The sequence below is a fragment of the Microcebus murinus genome, chromosome 25, assembly GCF_040939455.1.
Source record: "Microcebus murinus isolate Inina chromosome 25, M.murinus_Inina_mat1.0, whole genome shotgun sequence".
Classification (NCBI taxonomy): domain Eukaryota; kingdom Metazoa; phylum Chordata; class Mammalia; order Primates; family Cheirogaleidae; genus Microcebus; species Microcebus murinus.
Window position 1 is genome coordinate 4,851,616 of NC_134128.1, and position 20,830 is coordinate 4,872,445.

Sequence of the window (20,830 nt, forward strand, 5' to 3'; positions counted from 1 at the left end):
TTGCTTGAGCCCAGGAGTTTGAGGTTGCTGTGAGCGAGGCTGATGCCACGGTACTCTAGCATGAGCAACAGAGTGAGACTCTGTCTCAAATAAAAAAAGAAAAAGAAAATGAAAAAAAACCCCAAGTGTATAATAATGAGTATAGCATACCATTTATGTAAAAAATAATAATAATATATATATATATATACACACATCTATCTCAAAAGGGGGATAACAAACCATATATATATAAACTACCCCCAGGACATGTAACACTTATTGCCTCTGGTGACAGAAGCTGGTAACTAGGTCATTCAGCAGTGGGAAAGAGACTGAGATTTCAGAATTTTATATTGTATGAAGATGTAAATGTACCTATTCTCCCCTCCAGCCCCATTAAGTTGCTCTAAAATTTTTGGTAGGATTTTATAACTCATTTTTTAAATGTATAGCAGCTTTATTGAGATAAATTTCATATACCATTCAATTTACCCATGTGAAGTGTACAGTTCAATGGTTTTTAGTATATCCACAGAGTTGTGAAACTATCATGACAATCAATTTTACATTTTCATCCACTAGCAGTCACTTACCATTCCCCCCTCCACAAGTTCCCTAGGCAACCACTAATCTACTTTCTGTCTCCATAGATTTGCCTATTCCATATAAATAAAATCATACAATATGTGGCCTTTTTTGACCTACTTCATTCACTTAGTATAATGTTTTTTGAGGTTCATCCATGTTATACTGTGTATCAGTACACAATGTTTCCTTGTATTGCTCAATAATTCATTATATTGCTATACAGCATTTTATTTATCCATTTATCAGTTGATAGACACAAGTTATTTCTACCTTTTGGCTTTTTTTTTTTTTTTTTGAGACAGAGTCTCACTGGGTTGCCTGGGCTAGAGTGCTGTGGTGTCAGCCTAGCTCACAGCAACCTCAAACTCCTGGGCTCAAGCAATCCTCCTGCCTCGGCCTCCCAAGTAGCTGGGACTACAGGCATGTGCCACCATGTCCGGCTAATTTTTTTTTCTATATATATATATTTTTTAGTTGGTCAATTAATTTCTTTCTATTTTTTTTAGTAGAGACAGGGTCTCACTCTTGCTCAGGCTGGTTTCGAACTCCTGACCTTGAGCGATCCGCCCGCCTTGGCCTCTCAGAGTGTTAGGATTACAGGCGTGAGCCACTGCGCCCGGCCTACCTTTTGGCTTTTATGAATAACACTGCTATGAACAGTTGTGAAACAGTTTTTGTGTGGATGTGTTTTCATTTTACTTGGATATATAACTAGAAATGGAATTACTGGGTCATATGGTAACTCCATGGGAATACAGTTCACTTTTATAAGCATTTAGTTTACTATAACTGACAGTCACATCTATTTAGAAATGGTGCTCTGAGAAAATCTAATGTACAAGTGTTCTCAAAGGTAATGGAAATTTCACACATATTTATGATTAACCTTGAATATTTTCTATAAACAGGCAATTAAACATTGATATTTTGCAAAACTGTGGAGCCTATGTTTTATTTTAAGAGCCAATAATTCTCGGGTGCCCTAGGAATTGTACCTATGCACCTACATGCTAAAACCCCCATCATTCCAAGATTGGAACTCAGAAGAAAGCTAAAGGAAATTAAGTTTCAACTTTGCAGATAATTTATGGGACATAATCTGGGTTGTAATCCAATCACTAGTAAGGTACAGAAATAAAAAACAAAGACTCATTTTTATGAGTTGTCTAACAGTGTGGAGGTAGAAAACAGTGAAGTAGGTGTGGTTATGTTTCTTCCTTTGCCCTCTTTCACGTCCTTATATAAAGTCTCCAGGAATAAGCTGTTATCGTTTACACAATTCCAACAAAAATGAAGAAACTTAAATGTATTAGTTATGAGCTTTCTAGCGGGCAAGGAAAGATTGTAATAGACCATTTCAGCATACTTTCTACTGTTGGTTTCTCAGGTTTTGGTACCCCTTTTACTAGGCCAGCGCATCTCTCTCCTGGGCTTCCAGATTTTCCATCTGTCAAAACATGGATTATCATTGCATCTGTACCCATTCTATCATAAGTCTATTGGTCTCAGCAGAGAAGTCTGTGTCAGTCTGACTCCATAAAGAATATGAAAAAATGCATGCTACATTTTAAAAGGTTATAATCATTTAAAGTCTGATTGTACCTATTTACAATTCTCTAATATCATATTTTAAAAAACCATTTTAGATGTGGTCAATCTGGACCATACTTCATGGTTCTTAATTAAGTCTCCATTAAGGTACACAGAAAGATGACTTACCAACAAAAAAGTCATCATTTCATTATCAAAGACAAATGGCACTATCAAGAGAAAAAGATAATTCTTCCACAACTTTAGCTTGCAAATTAAAATATTCCCCAGGAGCTAAGGGCACCCTTTTTATTAACATCTAGCAGAGTAACCAACCATAAAATCATTACTCACTTTCAACTCAATAACTGATTGACATTTCTCAAATGAGCTATTTTGAATCCTGATAGTTCTTTATTTTTTTAAAATATATTTGCTATAGGTTGCTAATTTGCAACAGGTGTCATCATGAGAGTAGCCAAAATTAGATAAATGTGAAAAAAGAATGAGACAGTGTCTCACACTCTTGAATTACACCAACTCAAGAATTGGAGGAGAAAGCACTGCAAAAGGAGACTACTATAATGTTTCTTATATTCTTGCGATAAAACCAGTAATGCACCCATGTCAAGAGAGTTATCATCTCACATCCAATTTCTTCCCCTCAAGAACAATTTGAATCTCTTTGGCATCCAAAGTCTCATAGGTTAGTAAAGCTTCTGCGAGATTCTTATGCTCTTTTGCATGAGTTTTCAAGATATGTTTTGCTCGTTCATATGAGTCCTAGAACAGAAAAGCAGATATGTAAGAAGCATAAAATGTAGGGGGAAAAAACACCCATACTCAATGGAAAAAGAAATAAAAACTTTATGTACTCTAAGAAATGTGAAATTATTAATAGTTGATTTATATTTATAAAAGCAGTTAAAAGCCTGGTTCTAGACTATAGATACTTTTGGCAACATAACAGAAATAGCAAGGAGAAGGAAATAAACATTCTGGGAAGGCAGAGACCTCCTCTCTGAAATGTTTTCTAAACCTTTCCGTTGTACAGACTTTAAACAGACTTTAAGTATCCTTAACTACTCCTTTTACCTCCTTGAATTAATCAACACCTGGCCTCTCCTGCCAAGACTGTTTTCCCTAAGCTGTCTGAAGTGCTATTTATTCACTCTTATCCCAGATCCTTCAGGGTGAAGAGGTGAGCTCTCTGTTCCCATCACCACTTCCACTAACCCACCCTCTCTTGTATAAAGCACTGTTCTTTGAATTCCAAACCACTCAACTAAAGCCCTATCCAACTCCCTTCATTGTGCCATATCATAAACACCCCAATTACACTCCTCATTCACCAAAGACCTCGGCACTCATCTGGGTCTTCCTCTTTCATTCCAAGACCTGCCTTAATGATGGGTAATTTCAACATCCAAATGGAACTCATAGCTAATTTCTCCACTAAGGTCCAGACATACACATCTAGTTCCAACTCAAAATCTTTACTACTAAGATTCCTCCAATTCAACATGTATAAATTGAACTCATAGAGCCAGGCACAGTTGTGTGCTCCTGTATTTCTAGCTACTGGGGAAGGGTAAGGTGGGAGGAATGCTTGAAAGCAGAGTTCAAGTCCAGCCTGGGTTGGCTGGACACAGTGGCTCATGCCTGTAATCCTAGCACTTTGGGAGGATCAGGCAGAAGGATCACTTGAGGACAGCAGTTCAAGTCCAGCCTGGGCAACACAGTAAGACCTCATCTCTGAGAAAAAGAAAAACAAAAATCTGCACTCATGATCTATCTACTTCCAGCCTCAGGTGAGTTTAGTCTCCAGTTTCTTCACTGAATGGCACTCACAATCATATAGTTGTAGGAGGCAGGCAATACCTTTAACTGCTCCTCAGCCATCATATCCAAAATATCACAAAGATATACTGATTCTACTACAATAGTATCTCTTGAACCAACTCAAGTTTCTCCATTTCCATCCTCACCAACCTAATCCGACTGTTCATTTATCATGCCTGGATTACCACATACACTACCTCATCCCACTGACTCTACTCTTACATATTCCTTTATCCTAGTCTCTAATAAACCCTGTAGCCCAAGGAACTTTTGTTTTGTTTATTCTGTATTACTCTCAGCACATACACAATGCTAAGCAAAAAGCAAATAATCAATAAGTAATCAATCAACAAAGAACAGTATTTGTTGAATAAATACATGTCAGAGTGTGAAAACGAGACAGAGACACAATAAACAATGTCCCCTATTCTAAAGCTTCGTATGGCTTTCCAGCTAAAGTAGGACTGAAATTTCTTAACCACAAATATAAGTATTCTTGGCCCAGAATCAGAATAAAATAAGAACCAGTTCATGAGCAGAGGTTCCTTAATAACAGAGTAAATCACTGCTGCAGTGATACACCTACTATCTTTATGTTACAGAGTGATGTTGCTAATGAACAGAGAAACATCATTTCTCTCATTTTTTAAAGTATTTAGGGCATATTGTGTCTACAAAAATAAATAAGCATAGAAAAATATTGTTATTACCCTTAGAAGGATTCTTATTTCTTGTTCAATAGCAGATTGAGTTTCTGGACTGAGTTTCCCTGTATCACTGTAGGTCATAACTCCAAGCTAAAACCAAAGGGAAGAAAGTAGTTGAACCGAAAAAGCCCCAAAACACCAACAAAATTAACAGAGAAAGTAGTATTCATGTGTAAGGAATCAAATACCATGGTGGCCAAAAAAGAAATATAATATAACCATCCATTTGAGGGCAAGGAAATGTCATCATTCTTCTAGAAGTGTAAAGGCTAAAAGCAAAATACCCATAGTATAAGCAAGAAAGAAAATTTAAAATCATTTTAAGTCTGGTTCTGAATACTTTCTTAGGTAACCTAGGCAGCCATTCCAAATCCAGAAATCCAGAAATCAGGGCACAGAAATGCTTCTAGGAGTCAAAACGATGATGTATGAATGTCAAATACACGGGAAGGGTAAAGTAAGCAAGCTCAGAATGTAAGCTCTTTTATGCCATGTGAAAAGGCTATAGGCCGGGCACGGTGGCTCATGCCTGTAATCCTAGCACTCTGGGAGGCCGAGGTGGGTGGATTGTTTGAGCTTAGGAGTTCGAGACCAGCCTGAGCAAGAGCGAGACCCTGTCTCTACTAAAAATAGAAAGAAATTAATTGGATAGCTAAAAATATATAGAAAAAATTGGCCGGGTATGGTGGCGCATGCCTATAGTCCCAGCTACTCAGGAGGCTGAGGCAGGATTGCTTGAGCCCAGGAGTTTGAGGTTGCTGTGAGCTAGGCTGACGCCATGGCACTCTAGCCCGGGCAACAGTGAGACTCTGTCTCAAAAAAAAAAAGAAAGAAAGAAAGAAAAAAAGGAAAGGCTATAAAATGTACTTTCTTCTACCATTTGGCTAACTCAAAAAGTTATAGTTACTGTATGAGCAGCTAAAAAAAAGTGCTACATTGTTGTTACTCAGAATAATAAAATAATGTTCAGAAGCAGACTCAAATCCATTTGGAATGAGACAGAGAAAATGTAAACGTTAACAATTTATAATCGGAACCATCTCTCAAAGAGACCTATGGCACAAGAGTGATACATGGAAAGGATTAAAATTAGCACTTACCTTTTCACTCATTCCAAATTTGGTAACCATTCGCTTTGCTATTTTAGTTGCATTATCAAAATCACTGGAAGCACCTAAAATAAAATACATAAATAGATAATTTTTAAAACTATCTTTAACCCTACAAACACAGTTTCAACCAAAGTCATACTTTCAAGCAAACCTGTTGTAATATGGTCAGTTCCAAATATAAGTTCCTCTGCTACTCTTCCTCCCATACTAACATCCATTTGTGCAAGCAGCTGGGCTCTAGTTTCATTCCATCTGTCATTCTCAGGCAACAGAGACACCTAGACAATTAAAAAAATAATCAGATAATAAATGTTGCACAGAAATGCTTCAAATGTCTACAGTTCAAAAGATGATATAACTTGTACTAAATGACAATAATCTTACAAAAACTACTGAATCTATTACTATAACACATAATTTCTCTTTTGGGGGAGCACAGCAGTTAGGTAGATATTTAAGAATTATAGTTAGCTCCCACTTTTCAATTAAAGTTCACAATGTAAATACATAATATGAAAAAGACTTAAGGAATACCCCATTAACAGAAAATTTCCACAGATGTCTGATTTCCAGATGGTTCAGGAAGTAAAAGAAGAAAGTATCAAAAGCCATAGGAAGTAGTTGAATTTTCTTTCTAAACGCTTAAACCAGCAATTTCCTCCATAAGCTCCAGGGAAGCTCTATTTGAAAACAAAGAAAAAAAACGATAAAAACTTACATGTCCAAGTGTTGGCCCTCGGGGCATGATTGTAGCTTTGTTGATAGGCATTGCATCTTTTGTATAATATGCAATAATAGCATGACCAGATTCATGATATGCTGTGATGGTTTTGTTTTTGTTATCAATTTCCACACTTCTTCTTTCAGGCCCTAAGATAAAAATGTAATGAAGTAAAAAAGACTCCATTAGAAAGGTGTATTTAAATCAATGATACTCATTTTCATTTCCAAATCAAATACAGTTGCCCTCCCTATTCACATGTTCCAGCCATTTAGGGATCAAAGATATTCAGGGAGGAAAAAAATGATAAAAATGATAAAACCCAATACAGTATAACAACTATTTACAGAGTACTGACGTTGTATCAGGTATTACTAGCAATCTAGCAACGATTTAAAGTAGCTGGGAGGATATGCATAAGTTACATGCAAATAGTAGACCTTTTTACATGAGAGATTTGAGCATCCTTGATTTCTGGTATCCATGGAGCTCCTGGAATGAATGCTCTCATGGATACCAAAGGGACACTGAAGGATGAAAGTATCCAATAAAAAAGTAATATAAAAAAGATTCTCCTTGAAGCCATTCTTAAAGTAACATAATTTAATATTATTAATAAATATTTTAAACACAATAAAAAGTTTTAAAAAATGGGTAGAATTCACTCTACAACAGAAACTATAATAATTTGTCTTCAAACAAAAATGGTCAAAACTATTATCTTAATCCTTACATCAAAAGGGAGAACCTTATAGGAATATCATAATTAACCTGTTTATAAGCCAATTCAAGATTTGAAATTAAAATTAAACACAATATAATTGAAATTAACTATCCCTTTTATCAGTAATATTTTAGAAGAGAAAATGTAGGGGTAATTATATAATATACTGAAATGTATTTGTTCTGTAAGAGGCCAAATAGTATTATTTTCAAGTTCCCAAAACTGTTCCTTTTTTTTAACCTTTTTCTCTTTTCAGTCAGTAAAAAAGGTCTTCTCAGAAAAAGACAAAACTAATGAATGTGCCACACTATAAAAGCAGTTCTACATCACTGACATGATGGGGTCTAGTTAAGAAAGTGTTACTGTTTATTGGAATTTGACTCTCAAACCATGAATTTATGAAATTATTTATTGTAAATCTTAAATACTCAGACACTGAAGTTTTAGAGTAAGATTAGATGCAACACTGCCATGGCCTTAGCTGTCTGAATACAAAACCTGCTAAAAAAACAAAGAATTTATTATCTAACATAATGAAAAGAGACTGAAAAAAAAAAAAACATAAAAACCTACCCATTAGAATTTTGTCTTTTGAAAACTCTAGTTCCTTCATTGTTACCATTTCTTTTCCATCAACAGCTGCCTTTAATGCAGCCTGGTTCACAAGATTCTCCAACTCTGCTCCAGAAAAGCCAACAGTACCTCGAGCTATGATTTCTGGATCAACCGCTAATGTAAAAAGAAAACACAATACTAGCAGTCCACAACAGCTAAAAGAAAGCTCATCACAAACAACTCAGGGTCCAAAGAAAAAGACAGTTATTCTCAGCCATAATTAATCGTAAAACTTAAATGAACTGAATTTATGAAAATTCCTAGGGAAAAAGCCCATTATTCTACTGAAATTGGCACTGGGACAAATCACAAAAGGTCTTAAATTTAAATAACTTTGTGAAAAATAATTAAATGCAGAGCTACCTTACATCAATTAGTAACTTCAAATATGACCTATATTGTTACTAGACTAACCATAAACTGAAAAACTGTATCAGAGACAACATTCTGTTCTACAAATTTCAGCTTGAAATTAGTTGGATGTAAAAGCTCCCTTTATTATAAGAAACATATTTAGTTTTCTGAATTAATTCAGCTATTTCTCAAAATACTACAGCTTTATTTATTGCTCAGGTGGGTCCAGCATATCTCCATGTGTTGTTTTATAGTTGGCTTTCCTCCCATTTGGCGCCAAACTGACAATATCATCATCTACTGTTTATAGAGCTTTTTCTATTATTTTGTATTTCACATTCATCTAAAAAAAATGTGTACATATATTAATCTTCAAATATTATCTGTCTGAATACTCTAAAAGTCTTTGGAAACAGGATTCAAAGCAACAAAATCTCTCAGATACATGCTAATTGAAGAATGAGTTTCATCTTGCTCTGTCATCTATGCTGCAGTATGGTGGCATAATGATTGCTCATTGCAGCCTCCAACTCCTGAGCTCAAGTGATCCCCTTGCCTCACCATAGTGTATAGTTGGGATTATAGGCATAAGCCACTGTGCCATGGCTTAGGCAAGGACATGTAAATGGGGAGAAAAAGAACATAAAAATGAATTGGTCTTTTAATATATTTATCATGTAAGGAACACAAATGGGGCAGATGGATACATTACCATTTTATAGAGGTAATAATGTCTGTATTAAGGAATTCAACTTAGGCTAGGTGTTGTGGCTCACACCTGTAATCCTAGCACTCTGGGAGGCCAAGGAAGGAGGACTGTTCGAGGTCAGGAGTTTGAGACCAGCCTGAGCAAGAGCGAGACCCCATCTCTACTAAAAATAGAAAATTAGTCAGACAACTAAAAAATATATATAGAAAAAATTAGCTGAGCATGGTGGTGCATGCCTGTAGCCCAGGAGTTTGAGGTTGCTGTGAGCTAGGCTGATGCCACCACACTCTAACCCGGGCAACAGAGTGAGACTTTGCCTTAAAAAAAAAAAAAAAAAAAAAGAATTCAACTTACACTGATCAAACTTTATTTTATTGAGATACCATTTTAAAATTTCCGTTCGACCTCTTACATCTGGTCTTGGAACTGTAACTTGCATGTCAAAACGACCAGGACGAATTAAGGCACTAAAGGAAGAATGCAAAATGAAAACATAAATCAATCAATTCATTACGCTAAAATTAAACAAGACTGACACACTAAAGACATGATGGTAAGAGAATGGCAGACAGGTTTGAACATAAATTTTCAGTTTCTGGACATTCTGTATAAATGAAATCATACAATGTGATCTTTGTATTGGGAATTCTTTTAGCATGATCGTATAGCATGTAACAGTACTTCACAAAAGTTTTATTTCAATACTTACTTATCTAATGCCTCTGGGAAGTTTGTGGCTCCAATGATGATGACACCTTCATTGGGTTTAAAACTATTTAGGGGAAAAAAGAGAGTACCTTTTCACTGAAAATTGAAGCATATCACACATATAGCAATGCTTGACATCATACTGTTTATTATTAATCTTAATAACAACCAAGAAAGGCATTGATAATAAAACACCAATCATCTCTAATTACATACCTGGTCTACTAGGGAAAAAATACCTTGACATGAAAAGGTATCTTTTAATTAATCAGGGGCCTGATTCATTTTGAAAAATGACTTTGAAGTACATCAATTCAATTTAGTTGCTCCCAGACTTCTCATTTCATTTCAAAATATCTTATATCGACATGAAGCTACTTCCTTCAAAGCAATGCTACCTCTTGCTTCTTGTATTATGAACATTGATGTAAGTTTTAAATATACCAAAAAACTCAAAACTACTCATAAATTGTGTAGAAACCAGGATACATACCCTTTATTTCTTCATATAGAACACCAGGCTGAGCTAAACCATTGATTTTCTATCTTAAGTATAGCAAGTGAATAAAGGTATAAATATCTCAAATTAAATGAGTTTATGTTCAAATACTCAATTAGTAATAAAAACAATAAACTACTAAGAGAAAAGCCTGTCCTGACTTCTTACATGAGGGACTATCCTATTTTTTTTTTTTTTTGAGACAGAATCTCTCTTTTTGCCCAGACTAGAGTAAGTGCCGTGGCATCAGCCTATCTCACAGCAACCTCAAACTCCTGGGCTCAAGCAATCCTTCTGCCTCAGCCTCCCAAGTAGCTGGGACTACAGGCATGCGCCACCATGCCCGGCTAATTTTCTGTATATATATATATATTAGTTGGCCAATTAATTTCTTTCTATTTATAGTAGAGACAAGGTCTCGCTCTTGCTCAGGCTGGTTCTGAACTCCTGAGCTCGAGAAATCTGCCCACCCCAGCCTCCCAGATTGCTAGGATCACAGGCCACCACACCCAGCTGGGACTATCCTATTGCCTATTACACATAATGTGTCTCATATCTCTAGAATGTTGTCAAAGGCTTTATGGGAACAATTTACATAAGATCAACTATAAAGGGTATCAAATGCTACAAGGCATCACCATATTCTATACAGAAAGGAAAATTCAATTACCCATCCATTTCAGCAAGAAGCTGATTTATAGTCTGCCTTGAATATGGATGCATTGGAGATTCAATTCTCTTCCCACCAACAGAATCTAATTCATCAATAAATATAACACAAGGAGCATTTGCTTTCGCTTCCCCTAAGAAAACAAAAAATATTCAAGTAAGTTAAAAGAAATCAATACTTTTTAAACAAAACCAGATAAATATTAACCTGCAAGACTGTTTTTTACTGATTTAAGAATACTAGCTCTGGGGTGTGGGGGCGGGGAACATACTGAAAAGAATAATATAAAATAAAAACAATTGGTTATTCATTTTCCAACTGTAGAAGTGTCACATACAATCATGTCTGAGGCTAATTAATCCTGAATTACATATTTCTTGGTAAAATCTCAAAAACAAATTATTTTATTTATAAAATTAAAAAAAATCCTTAATTACATACTAAGGAATCGATGAATAAAATGAAAAAAAGCTAGGAGCCTTTTGCCAGCTCCCAACGTCATCTTGCACCTTTCACTAGCTCTTCTGATAATTCTAACTATTTAGAAAAGGAAGACACTCTCTTTTAGCTCGTATATGAAATTACCTAAAACCAGGACAATATCTACTTCAGCTGACTGTCAATCAAAAGCAATTAGCAAAAAAGGGTAAGATACACTTTTCCCCTAAAATTAGAAAAGTTCAGCATTTTATAAAAGATACAGCAAAACGTACTAAAAAGATTTCTGATACGGCTGGCTCCCACACCCACAAACATCTCATCAAATTCTGATCCAGAAGCATAATAAAAAGGAACATCAGCTTCTCCTGCCACAGCTCGGGCAAGAAGTGTCTTTCCTGTCCCTGGTGGTCCAACTAAAAGAATGCCTAAAAGAAAAAGAAAACAAGAATGATTAAAATTGCTTTTTAAAAAAATCCTTTGATAGGAACTTATAAAATAATTATTAATTTATATAATTTGGAAGTTGAAGGCACACCAATAACCAATGTTTAGAAACAAAGCAGAACATATTTGTCTCTGCTAATGATTCACTTTAGAATCTTCTCCAACACTAATTTTCCTATATCATTTAAATACTGCTTACATATCAACAACAGACAAGACAGGACAGATTCTTGAGTCAAAGGAATATAAACCCATTTATTACTAAATAAGCAGGAGAAATTCAACAGAAACAGATTGAAAGACTAAACAAACAAATGTAATACATGAAACCTGATTTGATCTTTTTCATTAAAAACAAAGAAATTTAAGGACATTTGGTGAAAATTCAGATAAATGATCAGAGAAGTACACAATGTTAAAGAAACAGTATTAATTTTCTTTGGTGGGATAAGATTATTGTGTTTACTTAGGATAATGTCCATATTGTGAAGTGATGTAACAATGAAGTATTTAGAAGTAAAGTAGGTGATGTTTAGTTTTCTCAAATGTTTAGGAGAAACATACATACACAAAGAAAGCAAATATGACGATATGTTAACAAGTGCTAAGTCTAAGTGCATAGTATATGGATGTGTTAACTACTCTTTGAGGTTTTCCAAGTTTGAAAATTTTTATAACAGTAAGTTTTTCATATTAGTTTGAAAAATAGATATCCTTAATTTGTATAACTTTTCATAAATGTATAAACAACATAAAAAAGCAACAAAGCTGTATTTTAACATAAAAAATTTTTTTGAGGGAAAGCTCAAAAAAAGCCTTAAGACCACCCTAGTATTTCCATGTTTTAGTGATATCTAACAGATTTAAATAACATAAATTTATGTGGATTATATGTAGGTACCTGAGGATTTTTCTATAAATTTATAAGGGAAGAGTGTAACTACTTCTATGGTTTCAAACACTCACTGTATGATGTCATAGCATTGATTTAATAAATGTGCCCTCAAGTAGCAAAGGGTCATCCAAACCATCTCACATGCTGCTGACCTCTCAGTAGAGATATTTGTCAGTACAAAATGAGCCCTAAAAAGGAGTGTCATTCTTTAACTGGGAATTCTATTTCAAGAAATTTTTTCTAAGGAAATAATTAAGCAGCTAGGCAAAGCCTTGAGTTAAAATGATCACCACAGTGCTATTTTCAATAGCATAAACGTGGAAACCATAAAAAAAGTCAACACAAATGGTTAGATAAATCATAATACAACCATAAATTAGAAAGACACCATGAAGTCTTTAAAATCATGTTTAGTAACTGTGAGAAAACATCAGACAAAGCTAAACTGAGGAACATGCTATAAATTGTCTATACTCTTCGCTGTTGTAAAGATCATGAAAGACTTTCTTTCTCCCACCTTCCACAAAAAGGCTGACGAGCTGTTTCTTATTAAAGAAAAACCTCCATGTTAAGTGTGATCCTGGAGTGGATCCCGAACCAGGGCAGGCAGTGGCAGTGAGGGAGACACTACGAAGCATACTGGATTGGAACAAATGCTGACATTTGAATATGGCTGGGAATTCAGTAATGGTTCTGTATATATGTTGAACTTCCTGATTTTAATATTAACAATTATTTCTGGAGTTATGTACAAGAATATACTTATTCTTAGGAAATACACACGTAGGAGTAATTATGCCTACAATTTACTCTCAAATGGTTAAAAAAATGTTAAGTATATAAAAAGATAAAGTGAATGCAGCTAATGTTAAGATGGAGCAGATCATTAAAATTGGTGAGACTGGCTTAAGGATATGAAGAGTACTCTTTGTACTATTCTTGCAACTGTACTTGAAGTTTGTAATTATGTAAAAATTGTAAGTTACAATAAAGGTTGAAGAACTGTATACGCAGAATGAGCATTTATTTTGTAAAACAGCAACTGAGAACTAAACTTTAATTAGTTAAAAACTGATAAAATTAAATTAGCAATAAATTACAGCATTTTTTAACATCAAATCATGGTAAGGGAAGAAGATACCTTACCTTTTGGAAGTTTACCACCCAGCACAGTAAACTTTTGTGGATTTTTCAAGAATTCAACAACTTCCTGTAATTCTTGTTTAGCTTCCTCCACCTAAAATAACCCAATTTACCAAACAATTTAAAATGATGTTTAGATTTTATTAGTCAATTCTGGCTTCTTCCTTGAAAATCACAAATTTGGGTATGGAATTAACTTGGCCTTCTCTTTGTTTCAGTGATGGAAGTACATAAAAATGCCCCCTCATAAACATACACAGGGTTTTCTCCTGACCATTATTTCCAATTATGCAAAGTCTCCTTATTATTCCAACAAAAATCATTCTACATTTCTTCAATTTCTCACTGAGAAGACAGAAGTCAAGTATATTCTGCAGGGTTAAAAAGAAACTACCTGAGGCCTGGCGAGGTGGCTCAGGCCTGTAATCCTAGCACTCTGGGAGGCCAAGGTGGGCGGACTGCTCAAGGTCAGGAGTTCAAAACCAGCCTGAGCAAGAGCGAGACCTCGTCTCTACTATAAATAAAAAGAAATTAATTGACCAACTATATATATAGAAAAAATTATCTGGGCATGGTGGTGCATGCCTGTAGTCCCAGCTACTCGGGAGGCTGAGGCAGGAGGATCACTTGAGCCCAGGAGTTTGAGGTTGCTGTGAGCTACGCTGACACCATGGCACTCACTCTAGCCTGGGCAACAAAAAAAAAAAAAAAAAAAAAAAAAAGAAAGAAACTGCCTGAAGAGGAGAATACTAAAACATGGAACCCATCTTTAGGTCAAAGGACATTCTGAAAACCTAAAATTTAAAGTCAGAATTGCCTTATATTTCTAGAAATTTTCCAGAAATATTTCCTGGAAATATCAGAATATTTTTTTTTGTGAGACAGTCTCACTTTTGTAATTCTGGGTAGAGTACAGTGGCATGAGGCTAGCTCACAGCAACCTCAAAACTCCTTGGGTGAAGTGATCCTCCTGCCTCAACCTCCCAAGTAGCTGGCACTACAGGCACATGCCAGGATGCCTGGCTAATTTTTCTATTTTTACTAAAGATGGGGGTCTCACTCTCAGTCAGGCTGGTCTCAAACTCCTGACCTCAAGTGATCCTCCCACCTTGGCCTCCCAAAGTGCTAGGATTACAGGCATGAGCCACCGTGCCCAGCCATATTCTGTTTCTTGAGGTAGGTACTAATAATATAAACATGTTCACTATGCAAAAATTTATTGAGCTATACATTTATGATTTGTGCACTTTTTTGTGACTATGTTAAATTTCAATAAAATTTATGGTTAAAAGAGATTTGGCTGGCATATTAAAAGAACATATTTTTAACAAGTATTCAAAGATGGACATGTACTAAAACTAAAATACTTTTAGTCAAAATAATATATAAAATTCCAACTTTGAATTGTAGGAATGAATAAAAGAAATTAAAGATCATTTGCTACTCATATAAACTATATTCTCTCCCCAATTTCTGTGGCAAGACAATTCCAAATTGAGGAATAAAAGATCTATTGAGAAAAATAGGATTAAGGGGATCAACCCATGATGAAGTTATAAAAACCCTTTACTAATATTTTTAAGGCTGTATATAAAAGTATGCCTATATATGCTCCCGCATCCGTCTCCCAAAGTGCTGGGATTATAGGCATGATCCACCGTGCATCCACCAGATGTATTAACTGTCTATTAAGTGCCAACCACGTTATCTATATGTAATTTGTTCAAGGTCACAGGCAATAAGTATAAAAATGAATTTGAAACTTTAGTCTGCTTGATTCTTACATCCACATTCATTCCACTATACCATTCTGCTCCTCCACAAATCAATACTAATCCCTGTCATGAAACAAGATTTGATCCTCTGCTATGATCATTTGCCCCAAATATCAAAGTTTCAAATACTTTGGGATACAATTTTACCAATTCCAGAATAACCTTCGAAATCAAGTATTGACCTTTCATAGAATATCAGTTACATAGTATATGATGAAGGCAAGCAAATTATCTTAACTTACTCCTTTTACATGTTCAAAGGTGACATTTTTCATCTGGACTGGATCTACTGCAGAATCAAGCCCTGTTGTTGTCCGGAAACGGACTAAAGGGGAGAAAAGAAATGTTTTTATTTGATAAAGTAATAACATTCCAACCATCCAATTTTTCAGATGCAAGAAAGCAAAACCTAAGAAACTTAAATATGTGAGAGTCCTAAGTTCCCATATTAAATCAGAGTGAGGAGCAGAACCTAGGTCTTCAGATTTCTAAATCATATTCAAGGAGTAAGTGATTCACATTAAAAAGACATGTTTGTACTTTCCAGTTTAAATCAAGAATTATTTTCCTCTTCTTGAAATACTGAATGATAGATATCTTAAATCAATGGTTCTCAAACTCTGGCGTGAATAAAAATTGAGAAATGTGTTAAAATGCAGGTCCCCAGGTAATGGTGCAGATGAATGGTTTATAGATTTAAAAAGAAATTTGTTCACAATGTGGAGGTTAAAAAAATAGATTTAAAAAGGGGCCCAGGAGAATCTGCATTTTTAACAAGCACCCTTAATGATTCTGATACAACTGGTCACAGATCTACACTTGGATCTATACTGCCTTAAACCTAACACAAAAAATTGGCACACTCATTTAAAAACAAATAAGACTTAGCAGATGTTACCTTTCTTCTTCCTCTAACAACTGTTATTACTTGTACTCAAATAATGTATCAGCAATGACATCATTAAGTATAAGATAGAACAAGTTTGATCAGAGAGTAAAATATTTGAGACCACCTTTAGCAAACTATTACAAGTCTCTCCCACTGGCATAAAAACTTCCAGACTAGAGCAGTTGTATGTAAGCGAGGAAACAGTAATTTCTAATTTCCTCAGAAGCCCAAAATGCTATCATTAAGATAGACTGAAATGCAGAATAAAAAACAAGTGGGCAAAAATACAGGGTGAAAAAGAAATGCTTAACACATTAAGAATGTTAAGTTCAGAAAGCAAATTTAAAACTGTATTCTAAAATGGACACTGACAGTTTTAGCCCACCAAAGCATTTTCTAAAGATTTATATAGATCCTTAATCATAAAGAGATCACAGGATAAAAACTGAATGATAGTTGAAAAAGTAATTGGAACTATTTAAACCTAACATTTTTAGTTTACTTCAGATAAACAAACTGAAAAAAAAAGGGAGTCATTTCATATAATTTTAAGAAAAATTTCAATTTATTAATATTTGAAATAGAACACTGTTACTTTGTATTGTTATTATAAAATTTTTCTATATAACTTTTAAATTTTATAATTGGACAAGTATCATTTTCTAAAAAGCTGGGAAATTACTACGAATCAAAGCTTACATAGTGTAACTTTAAACAGTAATGTTTTCTTTATATCTAAGATAGACTAACCATAAAATGGAAATAGATATTTAAAACCTAAAAAATTAATAAGTCAGATAAAAAAGAGATTTTACCAGATAAAAATGGATTTTTTAGAAGTCCATATATGCCAAATAGGAGCAGAACAAAGAGAATCAGACGGGTTCGTCTTAGGGAATCTAGAAGAGAAAGTAAAAGCTTAAATCAAATGACATTAATGAAATATGACAGCTCAATGAAATGGAAATATTAGTTTATCGTTGATAATCATATTTCATCCCCGTGGAATCTTGAAATATGGCATTCTTCTGCACAATTGCTATAATTTCCTTTCAGGGCGGAAAAACTTCATGAAGTCACTCATGCTTCTATCCTTTAATTTGGTTTTTCTCTTGAGAAGGCGAAACTGTCAACTGTATTTCCATTTCCATACAGCTTAAGTTACAAATATAGTGGAATATAACCAGAGAATAGATGATTTTAGAAGTTATTTTTAACTTAAATATAGTCACATAGGACTATGACCTCCTTTTAGTTATTTTCCTGAAACACGGACAGTGTCAAATCAACTTACCATTGGTTTTTTGTGTTAATGCTTGAGCTTTCAGAAAACCTTCTGCAAAACCAGTTTTAAATGCATCTTGATGAGCTTCAGGTATATTTTTGGTTTTCATTAGTTTGTCCAAACTCTCAACATCTGATCCTCTGTCCCGCAAAAGAAACCCCTAAATATACAAACAACACAACGGCATTGAATGACTACATAGATTGTAACACTCCACAGCAATACTTCAACCACTCAAAAAATTTTCATTAAAATTCTAGAATTTTTATTGTCAACGTGAAGAAACAGATTAGCACTCTACAATGAATTACTTAACCAATAACTAGAAAACTAACACTAGATCCTATATCTGTATCAATTAACTGACAATATAAAGTGGCATTATTCTCTGTAAGAACACTAATACTTAAAACAGTTAATAGGCCATGTGTTATCTTAGGGCTCTAATGGCTGAATGTTCATACCTCTTTACCTCTGCCAGAGGGAAAAAACTCATTAATTTAGTAAATGTTTACTAAGCACCCTTCATAAACCTGGCCTTGTGTAAGTTCTGAAGACGTAAAGATAAATAAGCAACTGATGTGAAAGTTTTCAGACTATTGGGTAAAGATACGTAAATAACGAAGTTTCTAAAATCATTTTGATATTATATTAGAAGTAGTATTATGGTGGTAAAATGAATGTTACCGAAGGAAGATAAGAAAGGCCTTATACAGAGGGGACATCTAAACCACAAGGAACTAACACTATGAACAATCTGACAGAGGCATGAAATAACAGCTGTTGACGCTTAAGAACTGAAGAAAGCAATCACACATGACAAGACTTAAATGCCAAGAGAGGAGAACAGGGGAACAGACTGGAATACTGAAGAATGAGAATGGAAAAAGGATAGAGACAAAATAATTAAATGCCCTGTGTACCAGAATGAAGTTGACAATAAAGCAGAGTAATTAGATCATCATTTGAGAAAGATTCACTGGGTGGCAGTCTAAATGCCAGACTGAAGGCAGCAAGACAAGAGGCAAGGAGACTCAATGATTATTTATTAGAGTAATGCAGGCAAGAAACAATTACAGCCTATCTATGGCAGTGAACCTGATTTAATAAATGCTTAGAAGTTGGAACAACAGGACTTTGATGATTAATGGATGTGGGAGGTGAGGAAAGATGGACAAATCTAGACTGATCACCAGGTTTCCAGCTTGGGATGTTGGTCATTAGAGAACACCTGAACAGGTATAGGCTGGTGGGAGAAAAAAATCAGAGGGAAATGTCTAACAAGTGGAGAGACAAGGTCATTAATCCCTTATCACATGTGAAAGGAAGGCAGAAAATCTATCTGCCAACAAAAGAAATCACATATTGAAGGTCCTCGCTGTTTCTATAACTTTAAAATATTTGCTTTTAGGAACGTATTAAAAAAGTCTGATTACCTTCACGAATGATGGTGCTATATTCTGTGTTTCAGCTAATCTTTCAGAGGTGGACTGTAGACGTCGTGTCCTTGATTTCAAAGTTTTAAAACCTCGAGACTGTATAAAAACTGAATAAAACAGTATCATTTACTTCCATTGCAAACTGTCAGCAAGAAAAATGCCTAAGATTCTAAAAGTCTGACACCATCCCTGTATATCCTAGTTCATCTCATATTCTGACACAATTCTTTTGCCTGACACTTCAAAATGCTTTATATTTTTTCTATCACCCTTTTTTCAAGAAGAACTTTAAACATTCTATTTATTTCATGTTGATAAAGGAAAAAAACAATCAGAGAAGTCAGGGGATTTTACAATATAATTTAGAAAACAGAATAGCAACTCTGACAAACTATGACATATTTCCAAAAAAAAGCCAAATAAATAAAATACAATGAATCTATACAATTAACTTTTACAGGCTGGGCATGGTGGGGCTCATGTCTGTAATCCTAGCACTCTGGGAGGCCGAGGCGAGCGGATCATTTGAGCTCAGGAGATCGAGATCAGCCTGAACAAGAGCGAGACCCCCTCTCTACTATAAATAGAAAGAAATTAATTGGCCAACTAAAATGTAGAGAAAAAATTAGCCGGGAATGGTGGTGCATGCCTGTAGTCCCAGCTACTTGGGAGGCTGAGGCAGAAGGATCGCTTGAGCCCAGGAGTTTGAGGTTGCTGTGAGCTAGGCTGATGCCACAACATTCACTCTAGCCTGGGCAACAAAGCAAGACTCTGTCTCAAAAAAAAAGAAAAGAAAAGAAAAGAAAAAAAGTGAATGTCTTTTAATTCCTGTACTGATCCGACTTACCAGAAGTAACCACTGTTAATTCCACAACTACTGTTCTATGTATGCACATACCTGCGCTTTCCAGAAAAATTACTCTAGAAATAGCATAAATGTTTGCAATCACCTTCTTTCACTTAATGATTTAGCATGTATACTTTTTAGAAGAGGACAGTGTATTCAGTTACTGAATGGCCATTTACAGTTTTCCAATTTATGAGTATGACAATTTATTCAACCATTTCCTTTCTATGGACATTTTTTCCTGTTTTCTATTGCTAGAAATAGTACTGCAGTGAACATTCTTATACATATATCCTTCAGCAGATTTAGACTAAATTCAGAGTAGGAAAACTATTATTTAGGTTTGGATTTTGTTTGACACTAACAAACTGTCTTCTAAAAAGGCTATTATCAATTCATGTGACCATCAATGAATATGAGTGTCCTTTTCTTCATACCCTTGCCAACACTGGATAATATAAGTCTTTTAAATTGGTACAAATTTTATGGGCAAAAATAAAAAGGTATCTTGTTTTACTTTGTATTTCCCAGATTACAAATGTGGGAAAATTTTGAAAGGTTCTTTTGTATTTTTATTTCTTTAGTGAATTAACCATTCACATACTTCGCATGTTTTTCCATTTTTATTTATTTATAGAATATGTATATTACAGATAGGAATCTTCAGTTATATATATTGGATAGTTACTTTAATATGTCTTTGTCTTTCAATTATATGAAACAATAATTTATAAGGTTAATGTAGCTTTTTTTTTTTGAGATAGAGTCTTATTCTGTTGCCTGGGCTAGAGTGCAGTGACTTCATCATAGCTTACTGCACCCTCAAACTCCCGAACTCAAGGGATCTGCCTACCTCATCCTCCTGGGACTACAGGCATGCACCACCACACCCAGCTAATTTTTCCATTTGT

The 20,830-nt window shown here is 34.7% G+C and overlaps 1 protein-coding gene across 2 annotated transcripts in view; it reads right to left on the bottom strand.

Moving 5' to 3' along the window:
- Positions 1 to 2,492: 2,492 nt before the first annotated feature.
- YME1L1 (YME1 like 1 ATPase) overlaps positions 2,493 to 20,830 on the bottom strand; it is a 36,128-nt gene continuing 17,790 nt past the window's right edge. For both annotated transcript variants that reach the window (XM_012777304.3, XM_075997601.1), the window contains 15 exons: positions 19,070 to 19,179; positions 17,643 to 17,793; positions 17,164 to 17,247; positions 15,702 to 15,784; positions 13,688 to 13,778; positions 11,475 to 11,627; positions 10,762 to 10,894; positions 9,594 to 9,656; positions 9,239 to 9,351; positions 7,780 to 7,935; positions 6,480 to 6,631; positions 5,913 to 6,039; positions 5,750 to 5,823; positions 4,653 to 4,739; positions 2,493 to 2,883 (listed from right to left, as the gene is read on the bottom strand). In XM_012777304.3, the coding sequence (XP_012632758.2) occupies positions 2,740 to 2,883; positions 4,653 to 4,739; positions 5,750 to 5,823; positions 5,913 to 6,039; positions 6,480 to 6,631; positions 7,780 to 7,935; positions 9,239 to 9,351; positions 9,594 to 9,656; positions 10,762 to 10,894; positions 11,475 to 11,627; positions 13,688 to 13,778; positions 15,702 to 15,784; positions 17,164 to 17,247; positions 17,643 to 17,793; positions 19,070 to 19,179 (1,721 nt within the window). In that variant the 3' untranslated portion in view covers positions 2,493 to 2,739. The remainder of the gene's footprint in view (positions 2,884 to 4,652; positions 4,740 to 5,749; positions 5,824 to 5,912; positions 6,040 to 6,479; positions 6,632 to 7,779; positions 7,936 to 9,238; positions 9,352 to 9,593; positions 9,657 to 10,761; positions 10,895 to 11,474; positions 11,628 to 13,687; positions 13,779 to 15,701; positions 15,785 to 17,163; positions 17,248 to 17,642; positions 17,794 to 19,069; positions 19,180 to 20,830) is intronic.